The sequence below is a fragment of the Calypte anna genome, chromosome Z (assembly GCF_003957555.1).
Source record: "Calypte anna isolate BGI_N300 chromosome Z, bCalAnn1_v1.p, whole genome shotgun sequence".
Classification (NCBI taxonomy): Eukaryota; Metazoa; Chordata; class Aves; order Apodiformes; family Trochilidae; genus Calypte; species Calypte anna.
Genome location: NC_044274.1, coordinates 51,258,033 through 51,277,355, shown reverse-complemented (window position 1 = coordinate 51,277,355; position 19,323 = coordinate 51,258,033). Strand labels below are relative to the sequence as shown.

The window sequence follows — 19,323 nt, the reverse complement described above, 5'->3', positions numbered from 1 at the left end:
ATGTGAGGACACAGACCTAGGCAATACTCCACTAAAAAGCAAGTGTTTTTTTATGAAAATAAAGGTGAAATTTGATGGGAAGAAAAAATTTAAGAGGTGTGAATCTATTTCACTCTGAAGTCAGCCCCCAGGAATTGTATCAGCAGCACTGAATATATAGTACTCTTACCACTTCTACAATGCATTTGGCATGGCAGCAGATATTCTCAAATGTCTGATAAATCTAACATTAGGCTTTTAAAAAAATCTAATTCAAAGTGTGTCAAGCACTGTGACAGTATCGGATTCAAAGTTCTACTAAAGGAGAATTTACTTTTTAAAGCTGAGCTGAGATACAGTTCTGCTCCTATTGAAAGAAGATCCCACTTTCCATTCTGTCTTCTCTCTCTTCTTACAATGCCACCCTCGTTCCTTCTTCTGTATGCTCTCATGTACCTTCTTCCTCCAATGCACTAGCTTTGGTATTTCTCAGATCCTTCAATAAACTAACTAAAAACCTAAAACCTAAAAACCAGAAACCTATTTTGACAGTTTCTCTTGGATTAATTTACTCTGTTGAATCAGCACACTCCAGGGATTGAGAAGACCAACAGGAACACAAAGCTGAAGGGAGGGAGACAGAAAGCAATAGGATGCCCCACTTTCATCACTAGCAAGCTGAAGATCCAGCTCTTCAGCTCCTTTCAACAAGGTGGCTGAAGAGCCTCCTTTAAACCCTGCATAACAGCTGACAGGTAACTGTGATTTCTCAAGGCTGGTACAGTTCAGCCATTTTTCAACCTTCTAAGCCCCCTACACAATGATGAAATCATGGAAAGGCAGGTCTAAGAAGGAAACAGCATTACATATGAATAAACGCTTTTTTTTTTTAAGTTTCTAGACTACAAAAATGAGGGTCTTTTCAATTAAAAAATCAATGTAACATCCATAAAAAGCCCAGTAGAAAGAACACATTTACAGTCCACTAACAGAAGGCTAAACAATATACAAAGAAACTGAAATCCTGTATCACATGCCCCATTTTTTCTCTTACTCTAATATATCATGTAAATAACCCAGGAAATCATTTCATAACAACACATTTCAGACAAAAATTATCTATACCAGTACCAGGTGAACACAGACTTGTACTCTTGTGGTAAAAAATTTGAAAAATTTGGACTCTGAAGCCAGTGTTATTTTTAGAAACATTATACTTCCAGAAACTTCCAAAACAGGTCCCTCTAAAGTTTTAAGTGAATCAATACATTTGTTTAATTTTTTAATTATTATTATTTTCTTATGGAAAAAAAAAAGCATGAGATTCAACTGGAACAGGCAGAGAAGTTCCTCCTAGCATAGTTCTTCAAGATGCTAAGTCACTGAAAAATCTTTTACAATACCCTCTCCCTAAAGAAGCTCAAAATAAGTCATGATGCAATGCTGTTACGTGAAGTTATGCTACTACTAATTTTAGATGACTCATATAAGTTGTCTGCAAGTCATCACAAACAAATGCTAATTGATCATTTGACATTTTTCAAATAGAAAAAAAAAAAAACAAAACAGCCCCCAAAAAACCCACAACATCCACTTCCCTCACACTAATATCATAACATTTTTTCCAAAAGAAGGCCATATAAACATTTGTCTACAAATGTATTTGGAAAGCATTCAAACAGTAGCATAAAACAAGCAAAAATTCTATTATCATTTAAGAAAGAAGAGGTACTCAAATTTACGATAAAAATATAAACAAGTTTGCTGAATGACTGTGTTTTATAACACCTCTCCGGGGCAACTCATTTAACAGAAAAAGTCCACCAAGCATTTATATTTTTCTGCGTGGATAGTTTTTCTGCCTCATATATAAGAACCACCCCCCCCCAAAAAAAAAAAAAAAAAAAAAAGGAAAATAAACCAACCACCATACATCTGGTAACTCTTACTATATAAATACCACAGACAGAAAAGAACAGAAAGGAAACCCAGAGATAGGGTCTTAACAGTAAGTTTTTCAAGTGAAAACAACCTCTGTCACAATGTTTACAACTGGTAAGAGGAGTCATAGGCAGATACATCACTAGCGTTCTATTTGCATCTACTCTGAACAATCTACAGATGATGACTTTTCAAAACCAGGCTGACAGGGAAGCTCTCTGCACATCAAAACACTTTCCTGCTTGTGACCAGAAGAGTTAATATTAAAATAAAATCCCAACTGCACAGATGAGCCTCTAATAGAGTTATTAATAATAATGGACACAGTTGACAAGTAAGAGCTAGTAAACAAGGAAACATTTGTGGTGACATTTTTAACATCTACCACTCTGTGTTAAAATTCTTCATGAAGCTTTCAGACAAACTAATATTGGTTTGGTTTACATTTCAGGCCTAAATTTCAGAAAATGGAAAAGTTTCAATTACAAACTAATTAAAATAAATACATTTGCCTAATTAATTTACACAGAGTATGACATGAAGATACTATGAGGTTATTCAATCAGCCCAACAAAAGTGTACTATATTGTTTGTTTTTGTAATTCTGCTTCCATTTATGCATGGGTTTCAACAACTGCTGTTAAAGATTAACCTGCATTCCAGCAAACAGCACCACCAGATTTGTGATGACATCATAATACTACTTTCTGTAAGGGCATTTTTTCACCATTTAAAAAACTTTATTGCATGTTAGCTATTTAAACAGCACTGAACTAAAAGCAGAGATTTCCAGCGGACTATTCAAGATCTTCATTCTGAATGGTTACAGTGATGTTATCACTATGCAAGATGTATGACCAATACAAATAAATTTTTGCAATATATATTAACTTCAGCTCCCCTCCTCAAAACCTCTCCATTTTCTAATCTCAGTCAGTATAAGGTACACAGTTAAACCCACAGTTCCTGTTAGCCTCCTTGGCCCCCACCCCAGCACTTTCAAGCTGAATACCAGCAGTAGAACAAAACTTCTGGATACTCAAGTCTTTAACACAGAAAATTGTTTACAACTGCACAGTATCTTATTTACAAGCTTTTTCTACATAGTAAATTTACAATAACTGGTGGTGGATTTTAAAAATAGAGTTAATTCAACTAGTTTTTGGTTTGTTTCTTGGGAAAGAAACAATGTAACTGTTTTATTACTGGCAACTCATGAATACTCCACTTATCCCAAATCACAAAATACATTCTAGGAGTATGTTCCTCTGAGAAGTTCAATTCCTGCTCATTTGTTTCTCTTGCTTTTCCATGTTACCAAAAAAAAACCCCAAACCATTATGGCATTATAGACACACCAACAGTAGAATTATAATGTATCGCCAAATGCTAATATTTGATTCTTCTCTGAAGAAAATAAAGAAAGAAAAGGACTGAGCCTATTTAGAAGATAAGTGCTTCAAGTGCTAAAGCAACAAGCTCAACAGACCACAATCACACCTTATTCCACTGCCCGACACTATTTAGCAGACAGCAGTTTGAGCAACAGTTCAGATGTATTATACAGAATACCTCTGAGTTAGTCAATATGTATCGTAATAGTATAAAGTTCTCCCTTCAATATAAGAAATAGTTGTTAAGAAATATAAATTATCTAAAGCATTCTGCTGTTTTCAGATACAGCAGTAGTATTCACCATCTTCAGCTAGCTCTTGACAAGCTTAACAACGCACAAAGACAACAATGCATAAAGTCTACCTACATCTGTATGTACAAGGGTACTGTAGGAAAGGAAAGCAAAACAAAACAAAATTGAACAAACAATAAATACAACAAACTTCAAATCCAAAAGATGTGTCCAAATTAAAAGAAGTCTAATTAACCTATGATCACTACCTACACATCTCTGCAACAATTTGTTGCTACCCACAAAACAGAAGTAAAAGGAAAGGGAAGTAAAAGAAAAAACATTTACTCAAGAAGAAATCAAATGGAAGAATAATAAACAGTAAGACTTAAAATCAGAAGGTAAATAGTTACTTTGATTAGGACTTAGAAATTTTTAATACACAGACTGCAACACGGTCTGATGTCCTTTATATATGGGACTCTCAGAAGCCATTTTAAAGCATGGATTTTAAAATTGTATGTCATCGTATCTTAAGCTTTCAGCAACTGTGACTCCACCATACAGCTGAGCTGTTGTGTAATTATCCTTAATGCTATAAGGGTACAAGAATATTAAGTGAGTCCCTCTACCTGATTTCCACATCTTCCAGTAGTATCAGTTGTCACCACCAAGCTTTTAACACCTATTTACCTATGCAGAACATATTTCAGAAACTCACTTAAACACTGAAAACAAAATAGATCTTTTTATTTGTAGAACAGGGGAAGGAAAGAACCACTCCACATTTATTTTCACTTATCTTAAAAAGCATTGCAGTATCTTTGCTATGGGGTTTGATGCTTGTAGAATGAGTCAGGTGTGAACTTCCACACCTAAAATACCAAGCCTTTGAAATATTTATTAACTTAGGACTAGTTTGTAACAACCAGAAATAACTGCTAATAACTGCAGTTGCAATTTATATAAATAAAAGGTGACAACTGACAAGGAAGAAAATATCTTTCACTGGTTAACAACAGAGGTACTAGCCAGAGAAAAATTATCATGGCTCATCCAAACTTGGAGTCCACTTACCGGCTGTACACAGCATGCCCTACAGCTTCTGACATACTATAATTTGGTCAGTACTATCTTATAGCACCGATAGAGTACTTAAATAGCCTATTTACAAAATATTTAGAAGTGAATCGAAATAGTTTTATTGAAAACTAGTCTTAACACTAAAAATAATTAGTATATAAGAACAATCTTTCCAACACAAATGAATCAGATTTCCAGACTGCTCAGTGTTAGTCCTAAGTCTGCCCTATTCATGTCAATAGAAAAAAAAAATCCACAGTATATGTCATATTAATCCTCTCTGCTCCCGAAGTTAAATCTCAACCAGTGTTCTCTCCTGAAACATCCTGTCTATCTTCTAAATCTAGCTGTTAAAGGTAACATACAGAATTCAGGTTTTTTTGGCTTCTTTCATAGAAAGGTACTACAATTGTTATGATAGAAACTTTGTTGCTAGCATTTATTTTTTGCATTACTGAATCACTGAATACCTTTTAGTAGTGTTCAACAACATTTACTTTGCATTACTTATAAGTCTGATTTTCAAATATCTTTAAATCACACTGTGTAGCAGTAGATCATTAAATAGAAAAGGTCAACTTACCTCTGGAAAACTGGTACATTGCTCCACTACCTACCATGTAGAAATTTACTTAAGAACTTAATGCACATAGTCAAAAGCAAGGAAATCAAATTCTCTTAGTTACTGAGATGACCATAAATACTAATTTTCCTAATATTAGACCAGGTTGACAAAAAAAATAATAGCTTATGGATATAATTTTTAAATGCAAATAGAAATATTTGAAAGTATCATTGGAAAGCAACAAATGAGAAATTCTGCTATTTATAACCAAAACAATTACTCAGTAATTTGTGTGACTTGACAATCATATTTTGTTCACTGATAACAAAACTTCCTTACTAAAGCTGTGCAAGTAATTCTAAATAATTTTACACATACTGGTTTAAGAAGTAAAGATGACAACATTACAGACTGTTGCCAAACTCCTACATTTTCTTCTAATACAATTTGTTACTGTAACAAAATATAAAAGATAAAAGATGTTTATTTTTCTTAAACTTTCTAGCCCTTTGAATAAAAAGAACATTAAGCCAACCAAAATAGAAGTTCCTATGGCTATTCTGGTGCTTAGTAAAATATCCCACTATACAGGAGAAGAAGTTTAGAAGTATCAGTAGGTTCTCACTCCCAAAGCAGTCTTAGGTTAGCCACTGGAAACAAAATGCTCTCAGAATTTCTAGATAATGTAATAATTATTCGAAAGTGTTTCTGAACTTTTCTATTAACGCAATTCAGAGAACAAAGATGCAAAATGGTCTTTAACAGCCTGCCTGCAGATATGAGACTTTATAAATTTTACAGAGCAACAACAAAATGACAGCAACTAGTTTTTTAACTGGCATTCAATATCCTATAGGCTATTACCTGCCTGTTTCAGACTTCCATGGCAATTATGAGTCATAGGGAATGGAAAGACTCACAGGCATCATTAATTCAAAGACGCTGAAGTATACATGTAAGGTAAAGATAGGCTTCCCAAACTCAAAACTCACTATGCAAGGGCAAGTAAGAGAATAAGCATACAATGAAATACGTTTGTTGACTAAGCCATCAAACCCTTTTAATCTCTTTTTAATCATGGTTTATACTACCACCACTTTTTACTCATCAAAACTGTGACTAGGTTCAAACTTATGTGAATACAGCACTTACAAAGACATGAAACAGCATATTTGATATTAAAATACTCAAAATGTACAAGTATGTACACTTAGTCTAGAAAAACTCCTCCTATGTTATATGGAGAGGAACTTAGAAAACTGACAGGATCAGGAGGACAGAGACCTTACTGTGCTTTCAAGAAAATAAGGTTTTGAAAATACTGGTCAAGAAGAGCCCCACATAACGATTCAATGTCATCCTCTCAGTTGAAATAACATCTTTTTTATCCGATTCTCTGTCATGTCTCCATTTGGTAGCTCAGATCTCTAGCTAAGCACTCAAAAAAAATTTTTTTTAATAGGCATAAACTTAAAGAACATGGGCTCCAAAGAATTGTTTACTCATGTTCAAAAAGGAGGTAGAAAATGCATTTACTCCATTAGAGACAAGTGTTTATTTTAACACAAATCAACATAAATTAAATTCCTAAGCTATTTCAGAATTAACTTTTACTTGAAAAAAATGAAAAAAACCCAAACAGCTATTTCAAAAACTGCATAATATGCAGAAGAAATTAATTCCAGGTCATACAGTTCTTTTAAAACTATTTTTTCTCTTCATCTTTGATCTGTTTGTACCTGAAATATTATTCTCATTTATTAAAAGTCTACAATTGAGACAGAGATAAAAATGGCTATTACAAAAAGCAACCATTACTATTAACTGCTGTGGAAATAAACTGTCCTATGTATAATTTATAGAAAGCAATATATGGAAAGGAAGGGGCTGCTGAAACAACAGAAACAACGTAAGAGGTTTTGTTGCTCTTCCTTCTCCACCCCAAATCCCATTACTAACAAAAACTGAAAGCACATCTCAAATAATATCTAGCTGCATGGAGACATTTGTCCTGGAAAAAGAAAAAAGAGATATATGAATTAACTGTAGACCTCACAAGCATTATTTTAAAATGTTAAGCCAAAGTTTTTGAGTTCTGAACTTTGTTTTTGCACATTTTAACATTAATGACAATCTTCCATGTTTGTTATGCTCCTTGATACCATTTCGGTTGCCAACACTGCTTAATCCTTTGCCCCTTTTCCCAAAAAGTTCTTGTAAGAAATAGAATCATTGAAAACTGCAGGAATCCAACATTCCAGCAATCAGTTAACAGGCAGACTTTAAACACAAATGGAAAAGTAAATTAAACAAAGAGATGAAACATTGATTCAGTCGGTTCTCTTAAAACTATGAAAAACCTTTACTTCAGAAATACAAAACACTATCCACAATCAATTGCTTCATTTGCTTGGAATTGCAATGACAAACAATTTTTTAAGTATTTACTTAAAAGAAAGACATTTCCCATGAACCAATTAAACCACTGACAAGTAAAGAAAAGAGAAACCTGAGAGTGAAAAGGGAAAAAGCAGGTCATTTGGTTGATTTCTTCTCTTAAACATGAACTACCTTTAATTAAAGAAGGATCAATTTACACAACTAACAGTGACAGAAGTACAGTGTACTGACTTTAGGTACACTACTGGATTGGTTACCAGAGGAAAATAAAGGTTGTACTGTACTCAGATATACAAATAGGCTCTGCCATTTTGTCTGAACCAAGTTCTGAACAGAGAATGAAATCTTGTAGTTCAGAGAACTTTATCTTTTGCTAATAGTACTGGTGCTGACAAATTAACAATTGAGCTTCTCCAAGAAACAAACACTTCTTGCACAGTAATCCCAAATTAGTGCTTCCTCAAAAACACCATGCTTTGATATAGGTACCCAGTTCCCAAACACAGGTTTAACACAAACTGCTCTAGTCCTGCTCAGCTCCTTAGAAAAAGTGCTGTGTTGAAAACTAAGTAAATCTAGGTACACATGCCCAAACATTCATGCCACCAAAGAGAGAAAAGTGGAAGACTACACTTTTATACACTCTGGACTAAAACTACTATAAGACTGTAACATTAATTACCAGCTTTGTTGCAAAATTAAGGGGGGTGAATTCAGTCTTCTAAAAACCAAAACAAAACCGCAAAAAAACCCCCAGAAAAATATATCCTAATGTAACAGCTTGGAAACAAATTTGCACTTGACAATGCTACCTACACCTGGATGCCCTTATCATTTCATCTTTGATAAAACTATTTCCTCACACTCTCTAGGCAAAACTAGGCCTGTGTGGACCAACTCGAAGGCAGGAGGGCTCTGCAGAGGGACCTGGACAGACTAGAGAGCTGGGCCGATTCCAACGGGATGAGGTTCAACAAGGCCAAGTGCCGGGTCCTGCACTTTGGCCACAACAACCCCATGCAGCGCTACAGGCTGGGCACAGAGTGGCTGGAGAGCAGCCAGGCAGAAAGGGACCTGGGAGTCTACATTGACAAGAAACTGAACATGAGCCAGCAGTGTGCCCAGGTGGCCAAGAAGGCCAATGGCATCCTGGCCTGTATCAAAAACAGCGTCACCAGCAGGTCCAGGGAGGTGATTCTGCCCCTGTACTCAGCGCTGGTGAGGCCACACCTCGAGTACTGTGTCCAGTTCTGGGCCCCTCAGTTTAAGAAGGATGTAGAGGTCCTGGAACAGGTCCAAAGGAGGGCAACCAGGCTGGTGAAGGGACTCGAGCACAGGCCCTATGAGGAGAGGCTGAGAGAGCTGGGGCTGTTCAGCCTGAAGAAGAGGAGGCTCAGGGGAGACCTCATTGCTCTCTACAACTACCTGAAAGGAGGCTGTAGCGAGGTGGGAACTGGACTCTTTTCACAGACGACCTTCAACAAGACAAGAGGACACAGTCTTAAGTTGTGCCAGGGGAGGTTTAGGTTAGATATTAGAAAGAATTTCTTCACGGAGAGGGTGATTAGGCTATGGAATGGACTGCCCGGTGAGGTGGTAGATTCTCCGTCCCTGGAGACATTTAAAAAAAGACTGGATGTGGCACTCAGTGCCATGGTCTAGCAACTGCTCCGGTGGGTCAAGGGTTGAACTAGATGATCTCTGAGGTCCCTTCCAACCCGGCTAATTCTATGATTCTATGACTCCTACAAAGACTCAACAGTCTCAAATGAATACTACAAAAGATTTAAAACTATGTCATGAAAAAAGTCAGCAACCAGATATGCTCACACTCCATCAAGGAACATGCATGACTGCGTATTTTTTAACGTGTTGCTAAAATATATACAGGCAGCTAAAACAGCCAAGCCTGACCTATATCCATACAAGAAAATTTACATGGTGTTTGCAAAAATAAAAAATTCCATAACCTCATTCACACAGATGGTTGCACCTACATAAATCCTAGTACATTCTGCATTAGGGCCATCCAAACACAAACATATGTATAGAATTCTCCTTTTTCATTGGGGAAAAAAAGAAGTTAAAAAATTCCCACACATGGGTGCTGGAAGTTAATAGAACCTCAAGTAATTTCATGTAAATAGTATAGTATGAGAAAGATTAACTGTCCTGGAACATCCAAGTCTTGACAGGCACAGTGAACACTCACTATGATCAGAAAGGCTGCTTTTTAAAATCCGAACTTTATGACCTCATAGCTGAACAAAAGTTGTACTCACTCCAGTTCCACTGGAAAAGATCATCACACTTGAAATACCAGATTCAGTACCCGGAGCCTTTAGGAAGCTAAAACTTTTCTGGCCTCAAATGCCTAAACTGTACTGTCAAACATCACATGTTGCTGCTGCCATCAAAGAGAAAAAGTCTTCAACATACCCTGATGCAAAGCAACACAAGGTAAAAAATCTGGGAGCAACACTTTCCGAAATCCAACATATCCTTGTTCACAAACATCTATATTCAACATAACAGAAAAGTCCCGAGCCACACTTAGAGGACTAGGGAAATCTGCACCCTCTTAAATCCTGGTCCTAGAAACCTAGGAAAGTCTCATTTTCTTATTTAGATCTGCAAAACTTTTTTTATTGCCTTTTTTTTTGTTGTTGTTGTTGTTGCTTTTTTTAAATACTAGATGTTTTTCCTGTAGTTCTTTTGTTCCATAGTACAATCAATTCTGCAGAGGTAGAGGGGCACAGAATAACCACACAGGATGTAGTTACAACAGTAAAGTCGAGATAGCAGAACCATGTGGTAGCCTCACCTCCTGGATTCTCCTCCGAGCTCGCTGCAGCACCTCTTCGTACCCCTTCTGGCGCAGCTCACTCAGGCTCTCATAATACTCTTCGGGGTCGTCAGTTTCTGTGAAGAGTACCTGCGAAAGTATCTTCCAGCCGCAGGTATCCAAGCTATGGACCAAGTAAACTTGTAGTTTGTAGCAGAGAGCGTCCATCTCCTGCTCGGACAGCTCCGGGGCTCCGAACAGCACTGTCCACATGCCCGAGGGCTCTTCGGGGAAAGCAGGTAGGTAGGGCTCCAACTCCGAGTTCACCGAGCACAGCTGCTGGTGCACAGCCCGCAAGTCCTGGAAGGAGAAGAGGCCGGCCCAGCTGCACTCCTCCCCCGCGGGCTCCGCGTCGGGAGAGGCCGTCTCGGCTGCCTGCAGCGGCGAGGGCGGCAGCGATATCGCGGAGGCCGCGTCCTCCTTCCCCAGCTCCAGCACTTCGATCTCTTCAGAGGCACCTGCCGCCTCCGGGGCCCTCTGCAGCCCCCGGGCGGAGCTGCTCTTGACACGCAGCGGGCTCTTCGGCACCGCCTCGGCCCGCTCGGAGCCCCGCGGCAGGCCGGGACCCGCGGCCCAGGCCGGGCCCCTGCGCACCGTAGGGCTGCCGGCCTTGGGGTCGGCTCTGGCTTCGGGGCCGGCGGGGCCGCCGCGGCGCTGCTCGCGGGAGCCGCTGCGCTGGCGCTGCGCCGTGCGGTTGTGGCAGGTGATGGCGAACTTGCCCTCGATCTCGTTCCAGGCCACGATGAAGACGAACTTGTGCTTCTCCCGCTCCTGGAAGGCGTGAGGCCTCACGGCCACCCAGTCGGCCTCCAGCGTTTCCTCCAGGGCGAAGGCGGACATGGCGCTGCGCGGCTTCCCACGCACCTCCCCCCCGCTGCCTGGTCCCGTCCCGTCCCGTCAGCCGCCCCCGCCTGCCCCGCCGCACGCCGGCCGGCAAAGACTCCCCGCAGCCCCGCCTCACCGCCCACCATCAGCCATCTTAGAGGCGGGAGGGGAAGGCGAAGGCGCTGAGGGGGGAAGATGCGCTGGATCCCCACCGGAGTCGCAAAGGCGACCGGGGGGGGGGGGGAGGTGGAGAGAGAGGACAGAGAGGAATCACCTCCCCTCTGCTGGGAGCCCGCTTCCGAGGAGCCCCGCTGCCGCCAGTGCTTATGGGCCCTCCGCCGCGGCGGACAATGCCCGGTGGCCCCGCACAGGTACTTCACGCGCGTCACGTGGGGCAGGATCTGTTTACAAGCGGCGGTCGCGCTGCGGCAACTCCGCGCCGGCCCGGCCCCGCCCCGCGGCCTCCCGAAGCCCCGCCCCACGCCCCGCCGAGCGCCCTCCCGATTGGCTGTCGCTCTGGTTCCCCGGCGGAGGAAGACGGAGTGAGCCGCAAGCCCCGCCCCGCCCCTTCCACGGCGGCCACGCTCGCAGCCTCCCGCCCGCCCCCCTGTGCCCTCCCGCCCACCACGGGCGGGGCGGGGCGGGAGATGCCGCGTCCCTTCCCTCGGACGTACAACGCGGCAGATCGAGCTCTGCGCGTTGCATGCCGGGAGGGGCCGGTGCCTGGCGTTAGGGGCGGTGGGGCGGGAGGGCAGCGGGGAAAGGCAGGGATTGGTTGGGGCGCTGTCATCTTTGCTCCCTCGTGGAGTCCGATGAGTGGCGGGTTCTGCCACCCTTGGTCTGCCTGTACCGGGCCTCCCGGGGGCAGCGGCCTCTGATCCGAGCAGCTTCTCTGGCAGCGCTGTCTTCGGCAGGCGTGGATCTGGCCTTGCTGTTAACCCCGTCAGCCCCGTGGGGCACAGTGACCTCAGCGCTCCTGCACTGCGGTTCCCTTGCCCACTCTTGAGTAGCCGGCGGCCAGTGCTGCTTCCCAGGGCCTCTGCCTCCAAGTTGGCAGTGTCTTAAGAATGGAAGCCCATCCAGGCAATCCTCTCCCAAGGAAATGGTGACTTCAGGGGATTTGTTTCTCCTTTTCCTGTAAAGTGTTTTTCTGCATGGTTACAAGAGTAGAGGTTTAGCAGCTTGTTTTAATTGTATGACCTAATGCGGACTAGAAGTTGAGCCAAAATACTTCAAAGATCCATTATCAAGAGCGTTTAACGGCATAACATGCAACAGAAGTTTGCATTTGTGGTTAGGAGTGCAGCATCTGTGACGACCTGGAACAAGGGCATGGTGTCTTGGGCAGTTGTGTACTTTTGTGGCTGAAGTTAACAGCGCTGGGACACAGTGTTTTATACTCGTGTTGGATAGTCCTGCTTAAGACTTGGCAGTGCCAGCAGTGCTCTCTGGGGATTCCAAGTGTGTTTCAGAGCACGTAGGTTTGAGTAAGCCAGCACAGACAACTCTCATAAGCATGTCTGAAAAGATTGATTAATCACCTGTGATTCCAGGTTCAATTACTGCTTGCCTTTCAGGATATTCCTTTTCTCCCCTTGTGTAAATGAAAAAAATCTGTTTCTTACTATAGCAATCCCAAAATACTTGAATAAAGAATGAGATCAGTAGACAATACGCATTGGTCTGTCTGCAATGTTGTTGTCCTGCTCCAAATTAGAGGAAGCAATGGGAAAATAAAACATTCGTAGTTGAGTTTGCCAGAGAACCAAGAGTGAGTCATGACTTTTTTTCTGAAGTTACTGTATTCACTAGCATCCTGTCTTTGGAGGCTAAAGTATTTGAGAAGGGCCTCTGGCAATCCAAACATTCTCTGGTCATTATCAAAGCAGCCTCATATATGTGGGAGAATCACAGCTTCGTCTCAAATAACCAAAGTCACAGCTGTTAGAAAAAAGGAGGAAATTACAGCTCAGCAGGCAGAGGGAGGACTTAGTTCTGAAGCTAAGGGTGATGTGTGCTGTACATCTTGGTGAGCATCATTCTCTTCTGTTACTGTAAATTCAGGCAACAGATCAAAGCATCTGTGAAATCATCTGGAAGATATGATTACTCCCCATGTGAAGTGAGGATAAAAGCAAGCAAAAGAATAGAGTGGTGGGGGGAATCTGGTTTGTTTCTCTAAAGTATTCAGAAACAATTTTTCACTTGATGAATGTAAGCAGAAATCCAGTTTTGTCTTTAGTAAGGCATGACGGAAAAAATAAAACCATGATGATGCAACAGTACGTGTATATCTCTATCTCCAAGCATAAGAGAGCTAAGATCGGATTCAAAAATTCTCATCAGCCAGAGTCAGTCAGTATTTAAGGTATGTTACTGCACAGTCTGACACCTTTGAAGCACTATTTGCCTGGCTGTTCTCTGGTACCAGAGGGGCAACCTGATACAATGTAAAGGAGATACTAGCTGAATGTAGCATTTGGGAGCTGGCTGAAAACTAGTCTGAAATCACCTTTCTCACAGCCCTGTTTTCACTCAAGAGAAAAATTGTGCCATCAGCTCTCAAGAGATGTTGTATTTTACCAAAATTGTATCCTTACAGAAAAAACTGCAAGGAAATAGAAGTTTATCAAAATTATGTTATCAAAGAGCACTGAGTAACCTTCACAGTAACTTCTGTGCAGGGGAACATGAGTAACTTCTCATTCATAATAATATAAAGGGCAGTCTTTTCAGATGTCGGTGAATTATTCTTATAGGTAGCTAAAAGAAATATATCACTGATTTCTACTAAATAAACCAGCAAAAAAATTAAATTACATTCTTAAAGGCCTAAATTGCCTTCTGAACAGGGCTTGTCGTGGAGTGTTTTCTTCATCAGTAAGTATTAGTGGGTTAGCTAGCACCCAGTCAGCCTGACCTGCCATTGATACCCACATTAATAAAGGTGACAACTTTTTTCAACTTTTTTTTTTTTTTTTTAAGAACTGGGCCGAGCATCAGAAACAGAGTATTTTGAGTCATTGCTATGCCTGGGCAGCCTCCAAGCAGTGATTATTTAATAAGATCTTTTAAGATGCTGAATTAGTAAGCCAGAGTAGAGGAAGTTTGCAGACTGCCGGGAGTTACTTCGCTTTTTCTGCCTTGCACTTTCACTGTCCTGAGCTTGTATCTGCTGGTTCTCAGATAAGGTCAGTACTGGGAGAACAAGGAAACTACAGAGTCCAAATTCAGCACAAAAGGTAGCCTGCCTAGACAGATGGGTACATAGTAAATGCAGAACCAAACTGTTGATGGGATGGAACTGCCCATATATACTCGTGTATGTGTGGGGTGGATAATGATTGCTGGGTGTAAAAGGCTGTCTGGGTCCTTTGTGAACTGAATAACCACTGCAAAGTGACCTCACTCAGTGCTGCCTAAATTGTCTTCTGCATGATGATGTTGTGAACAAGAACTGCAGTGCTGCTCTAAATGTTTGTACAAACTATTCCAGCAGCTAGTGTGTGACTCTTGCATGCTGAACTGAAATTATAACCTGCAGGATCTGAATCTTTGAGCACTTTGGATAAACTTAGCTTTAAACAGAACATTTTTGAGAAATCCAAGTCCCATGTAGAAAGACTGATTTAAAGTTTGATCAGTTCCAAATGACTGCTCTTGGAAGATGATTTCTGTCCAAATGACAGACTTGTATTCTCAGTTAACCATCTGCTCAGTTCCTTACAGAAGTTGAGGAGATGAGGAGATTCCATAGCATATTTCAAAGTACCTTAGCATCAGGAGTATTTTTACATGTCCTGAAATTGCCATTAAATATTGTACTTCACACAGCTGTGCTGGACAAGCATTTTTAATAGGTTTCTGTTGAAAATATGGCTCAGATTTTGATGTGGTCAAGCCAAATAAGTGTCTGCTTGTTGATAGCGTGTGTCCTCTTTCTTGCAAAAGTTTTAAAATTGTTTCTGAGAGTTATGTCTGTGTAAAGTGACAGGAAACTGGCTGCATAAAAGCACTGTTGACTTTTGGATGCCTTAGTAGCAATGAAACATTCATCCAAAAGCATACTTTGTAGTCATAGTTGTACCTGCAATTGAAATTTTGGAAGTGCCTGTCCTTAACAGCTGCTATATAAGAGATTTGGGGTAATTTCCAAGAACAGGATACTGCATTTTGTAGATCAGAACCAGAATAGCTGCTGTGCATGTCATAGCCCATCATTTCATGGAGGAAAACAGGATACTTTGCACATTTATCCTGGCTCTAAACTGAAGAATTTTCTGCAACCAAACGTTGTTGCAGTTCTATAGTGGAGTTACTACTGCATGGCAAGCTTTAAAACCGTGTGATCAAATGTAAGTGTAGTGTGATCTCTTGCTTACTGCTGAGAGGACCCTAGCAGTTTATAAATCAATATTTCCTTGAAAGAATTAATAGATAAAAGCTAATCTTCTACCTTTTAGCCAAAGGACTACAATGGCAAAGTTAATTTGTTTTAAGTAAAAGGTAGAATGAACTTAATAGAGCAAAAATTGGTATATTGGTAATATTGAAGAATTCCTCTGAAAGCTCAGATAAAACAAAACTTTAAGTTTCCAACTTAAACTTGCCATTTTACTGGGAAACTTGTAAGTTTAACTAATAAAATTTTTACTAAATTGTATGAAAGTTTTCAATAGTCTCTGTGATAGATAAAAACAGTCTACATCAAGAGAGACAATTGGAGCAGTCTTGTCTTGCAGGCTGGATGAGTTTGGAGGGATGGTGCTTGCAGGTCTCTTTAGTGGTTTAGGAAGCAATTTGTCAACTTGTTTGCTTACAGAAACCATATTCTATGTGCTCCACCCAAGTACATGGGTATGGGGAAAATTATCCTGGTGACAGAGAGAATAATTTGTAGCTTTGAAATCTAAAGGTTTTGCAAATAATTAATTGTAAAATTGATAAAACTATTTCTAATGTAAATATATATATAAAATGTAAATATATATATATATATATGATTTTTGTCATGCTCAATATCTCACAATTAAAGATAATTTTATCAAACAGTTCCATGTCTTATTTTATTTGAGGACAAGAATTAAAAACTGTGTTCATCATATTTTGAGATTCTTCAAATCTATAAAGAAGGCATCTACTTGTCTCTGAATACTGTGTGCTGAGCTGTGCAGCAGTATCTGGACTGCAATGGTGTGTTGGAAGATACCATTCAAGGAAAGAGGAAACAATATGTTAGGCCACATCCCCCAATCCAGCTTCATCGAGAAGCATGATAACTAGGCAGGGAAGCCACAAACCACAGAGCAAACATAGGCAGATGAAATACCTCCATGAATCTATAAAAAGGAAATTCTAGTTCCTATGTCAGTGAATAATCTGCCTTTTGATTAATCAGTGGAATATTTTACAAGATGTTTTACAAGAAAACATCTGAGATGTGTTTACTTAGTCTTAGAAGTACCATCCTCTCAATCCTGGATACACTGGTGGAGAGATCAATAGCCTGACAATCGTGATCTGTCTGCAGCATCACACGAGGCCTATACTAAAATAATTTGATTGTATGGAAAAAGATTTATCTGAAGAAATACAGATTGCCTTTTGGGTGAAGGGAATGATTGAAGAACACCTGGTTTATGACGACTCTATTGGGCTGAATGGGTTTTGGAAGCAGAGGGGCTGCAGGGGTGGCATTTGCGAGAGTCTGACAGAAGCTGCTCCCATGTCTGACAGCCAGTTCAAGCCAACTCCAAGACAGACCTGCTGATGGCCAAGGCTGAGCCCATGAGCCAAAGTGGTAGCACCTCTCTAATAAAGTATTTAAGAAGGAGAAAAAACTTTCTCAGCAGCTGACAGCTGGAGAGAGGAGTGCAAATATGGGTGAGAAACAGCACTGCAGTCACCACGGTCAGTGAAGAAGGAGAGGGAAGAGGTGTTTCAGACACCAAAACAGAGTCTCTTTTGAGACTCTGGGATAGTACTTGGTGTCCTTATCCTGATCTAAATTCAAGACTGTTTTGATATATTTTTTCCCATCTTGTCCAGCTGAAGAGTTGCAGTGATAGAGTGGACTGGTGGACACCCGCCAGCGGGGATCAACCCACTGCAACCAATTACCTTTTTAGTGTATGATCTTGGCATCTCCCATAATCATGTAAGCTTTTGTTCCTTTGGTCTGAAGGAGGAAAACTTTGAATGCTGGATGAGTCATTCATATTTCCAGCATGTTTCCAGTCCATCTGACCCCTGGCAGGATTCTGCAGGGTTTATGTCACTGTGTTATATGCTGGCTGAGATGAGCATAACAGGCTATTATGAGCACAGTCAACACTGTCCTTGGATCACAATTAGGACTGTAAAATTTCTAAATGCAGTCCCTAAAAAGCGAAGGATAGATTGAGCAATGGACCTAAATTACTCTGTTATCTGGTTAAGGGGAAGTGTACCTCTTCTATCCAATATTCAAGTGGTCTTAGTTCAAATCACCTATTAAGGTGACAAAAAGCTGCACTAAGCCAAGAAAGCATCAGGGTTTGTTTGCATTGTTTGTGACTTTAAAAGGTGGCTTACCAGGCAAGGAATTTGATTGGCAATCAAGAAAAAACCTTCAGGGAATGACATAAAATTTGTCTTTTGCCAATTAATCTTTACTGCTTTCTCTGTATTTCTTAAGATTCTAAGTATGATCAGTTATCAAATTAACTGTCTGTGGTTTATGAAATCACGAGTACACTATCTCACTTTTTTTCACCAAAATATTCTCCTTTTTATGATTCTCTCTGGTGTTCATACAGGTGAAGGAAGCTCATAAGTACATACTTTTTTCATTATTCACTCACTGTCTCATGGATGCCCAGTGCATTTTGAGTCACTTGCTAGCCTCACTATAGAAACTAACTTATGTTCAGCCTGTATGTAATCTCCCTGCTGTTTCAGCTCTCCTATTCTAAATACCCAAGCTGCTTATGTTAAAGCTGCCTTGTAAACATTTGTGTAGGATTCAGTCAGAGATCTGCCTGCAGTGTAGACATAATTAAAGGCAAAATAAAAGAACAAAAAATTAAAAGACAAATTTAAAGAAAAGCAACTTAAAAAATTAATTTTTGGTTGGCACAGCAGCAACAGAGAATGCTTAAGACAGAGACAGGGTTGGGACAGAAGCTAAAGCACAAGGCAGACTAGCAACAGTATTAGCAGACTTGTGAACATAAAAAAATGCTAGACTTGCCTGATGTTTACTAAGCATGAAGTATTTTCCTAGGCATTTTGAAATTCTATCTCCTAGTAAAGTACAAGTCAGTGGGCTAAAACAAAGTTTAAAGCCTTACCACTTTTTGAGCAGAAATAACTACAGCAGGGATAATTTGGCAGATACATCTTCCAGCATTCTGGGATCCAGTGAGGTTGGAGGCTGTTCAAGATAGAGGAAAGCTTGCTGAGTGAAGAGATGCACACTAATGAGAAAGTCTTGCAATAAAATTATCCAGAGTGCTGTGGGAAGACTCCATACGACTGCAAAAATTCAGTTTATGCAGTTGTTTATGGAGTGAGAAGTCACAAAAATGCTGTTGATTGTATGGCAAAGCTTTCACCCTGAGTGTTCATATCAAAGCATGTCAGGATGAGACCCCTGTGTCTAGGGCATCTAGTGTCCTCAGACAGAAGGCCTGACATTTTTCACTTGTGAAAGAAGTTCTTGTCCTGATTAAACTATTCTGGAGAAATACTGGATAAGATCAGCTGCTGTCTGTAGACATAGCTACACCCAAAGCCGCTACATACTTGAGTCTGATCCAGTTACTCAGTTCAGAGAAACAGATGATATCTTCATCTGGTTCCATCTTCAGGAGAATTGCCATGTGATCCCACTGCCAGCACAAAGGGAAATGGTAAAAAGAAAGACTTGTTCACAGGCCTCCTTGCTTTCCATTGGATGGATAAAATCCTTCCTTAAACCCAGGCAGTCAGAGTCAGACTTTGAAGAGTACCAACATCCAGGAGAGACCATATGGACCTATAATTTGTAGTTTAAATGAGGATGATGAAGGGGAGATT

General features: G+C 40.5%; 2 protein-coding genes across 2 annotated transcripts in view; one reads left to right on the top strand and one right to left on the bottom strand.

The window, feature by feature from the left end:
• JMY (junction mediating and regulatory protein, p53 cofactor) overlaps positions 1 to 11,280 on the bottom strand; it is a 56,288-nt gene extending 45,008 nt beyond the window's left edge. The window contains exon 1 of the mRNA XM_008503458.2: positions 10,420 to 11,280. Coding sequence (XP_008501680.2) covers positions 10,420 to 11,280 — 861 coding nt within the window. The remainder of the gene's footprint in view (positions 1 to 10,419) is intronic.
• The window catches only part of LOC115599857 (forkhead box protein G1-like), a 30,181-nt gene continuing 21,418 nt past the window's right edge, over positions 10,561 to 19,323 (top strand). The window contains exons 1-2 of the mRNA XM_030466681.1: positions 10,561 to 10,679; positions 11,177 to 11,636. Of these exons, the coding sequence (XP_030322541.1) occupies positions 11,279 to 11,636 (358 nt within the window). The 5' untranslated portion in view covers positions 10,561 to 10,679; positions 11,177 to 11,278. The remainder of the gene's footprint in view (positions 10,680 to 11,176; positions 11,637 to 19,323) is intronic.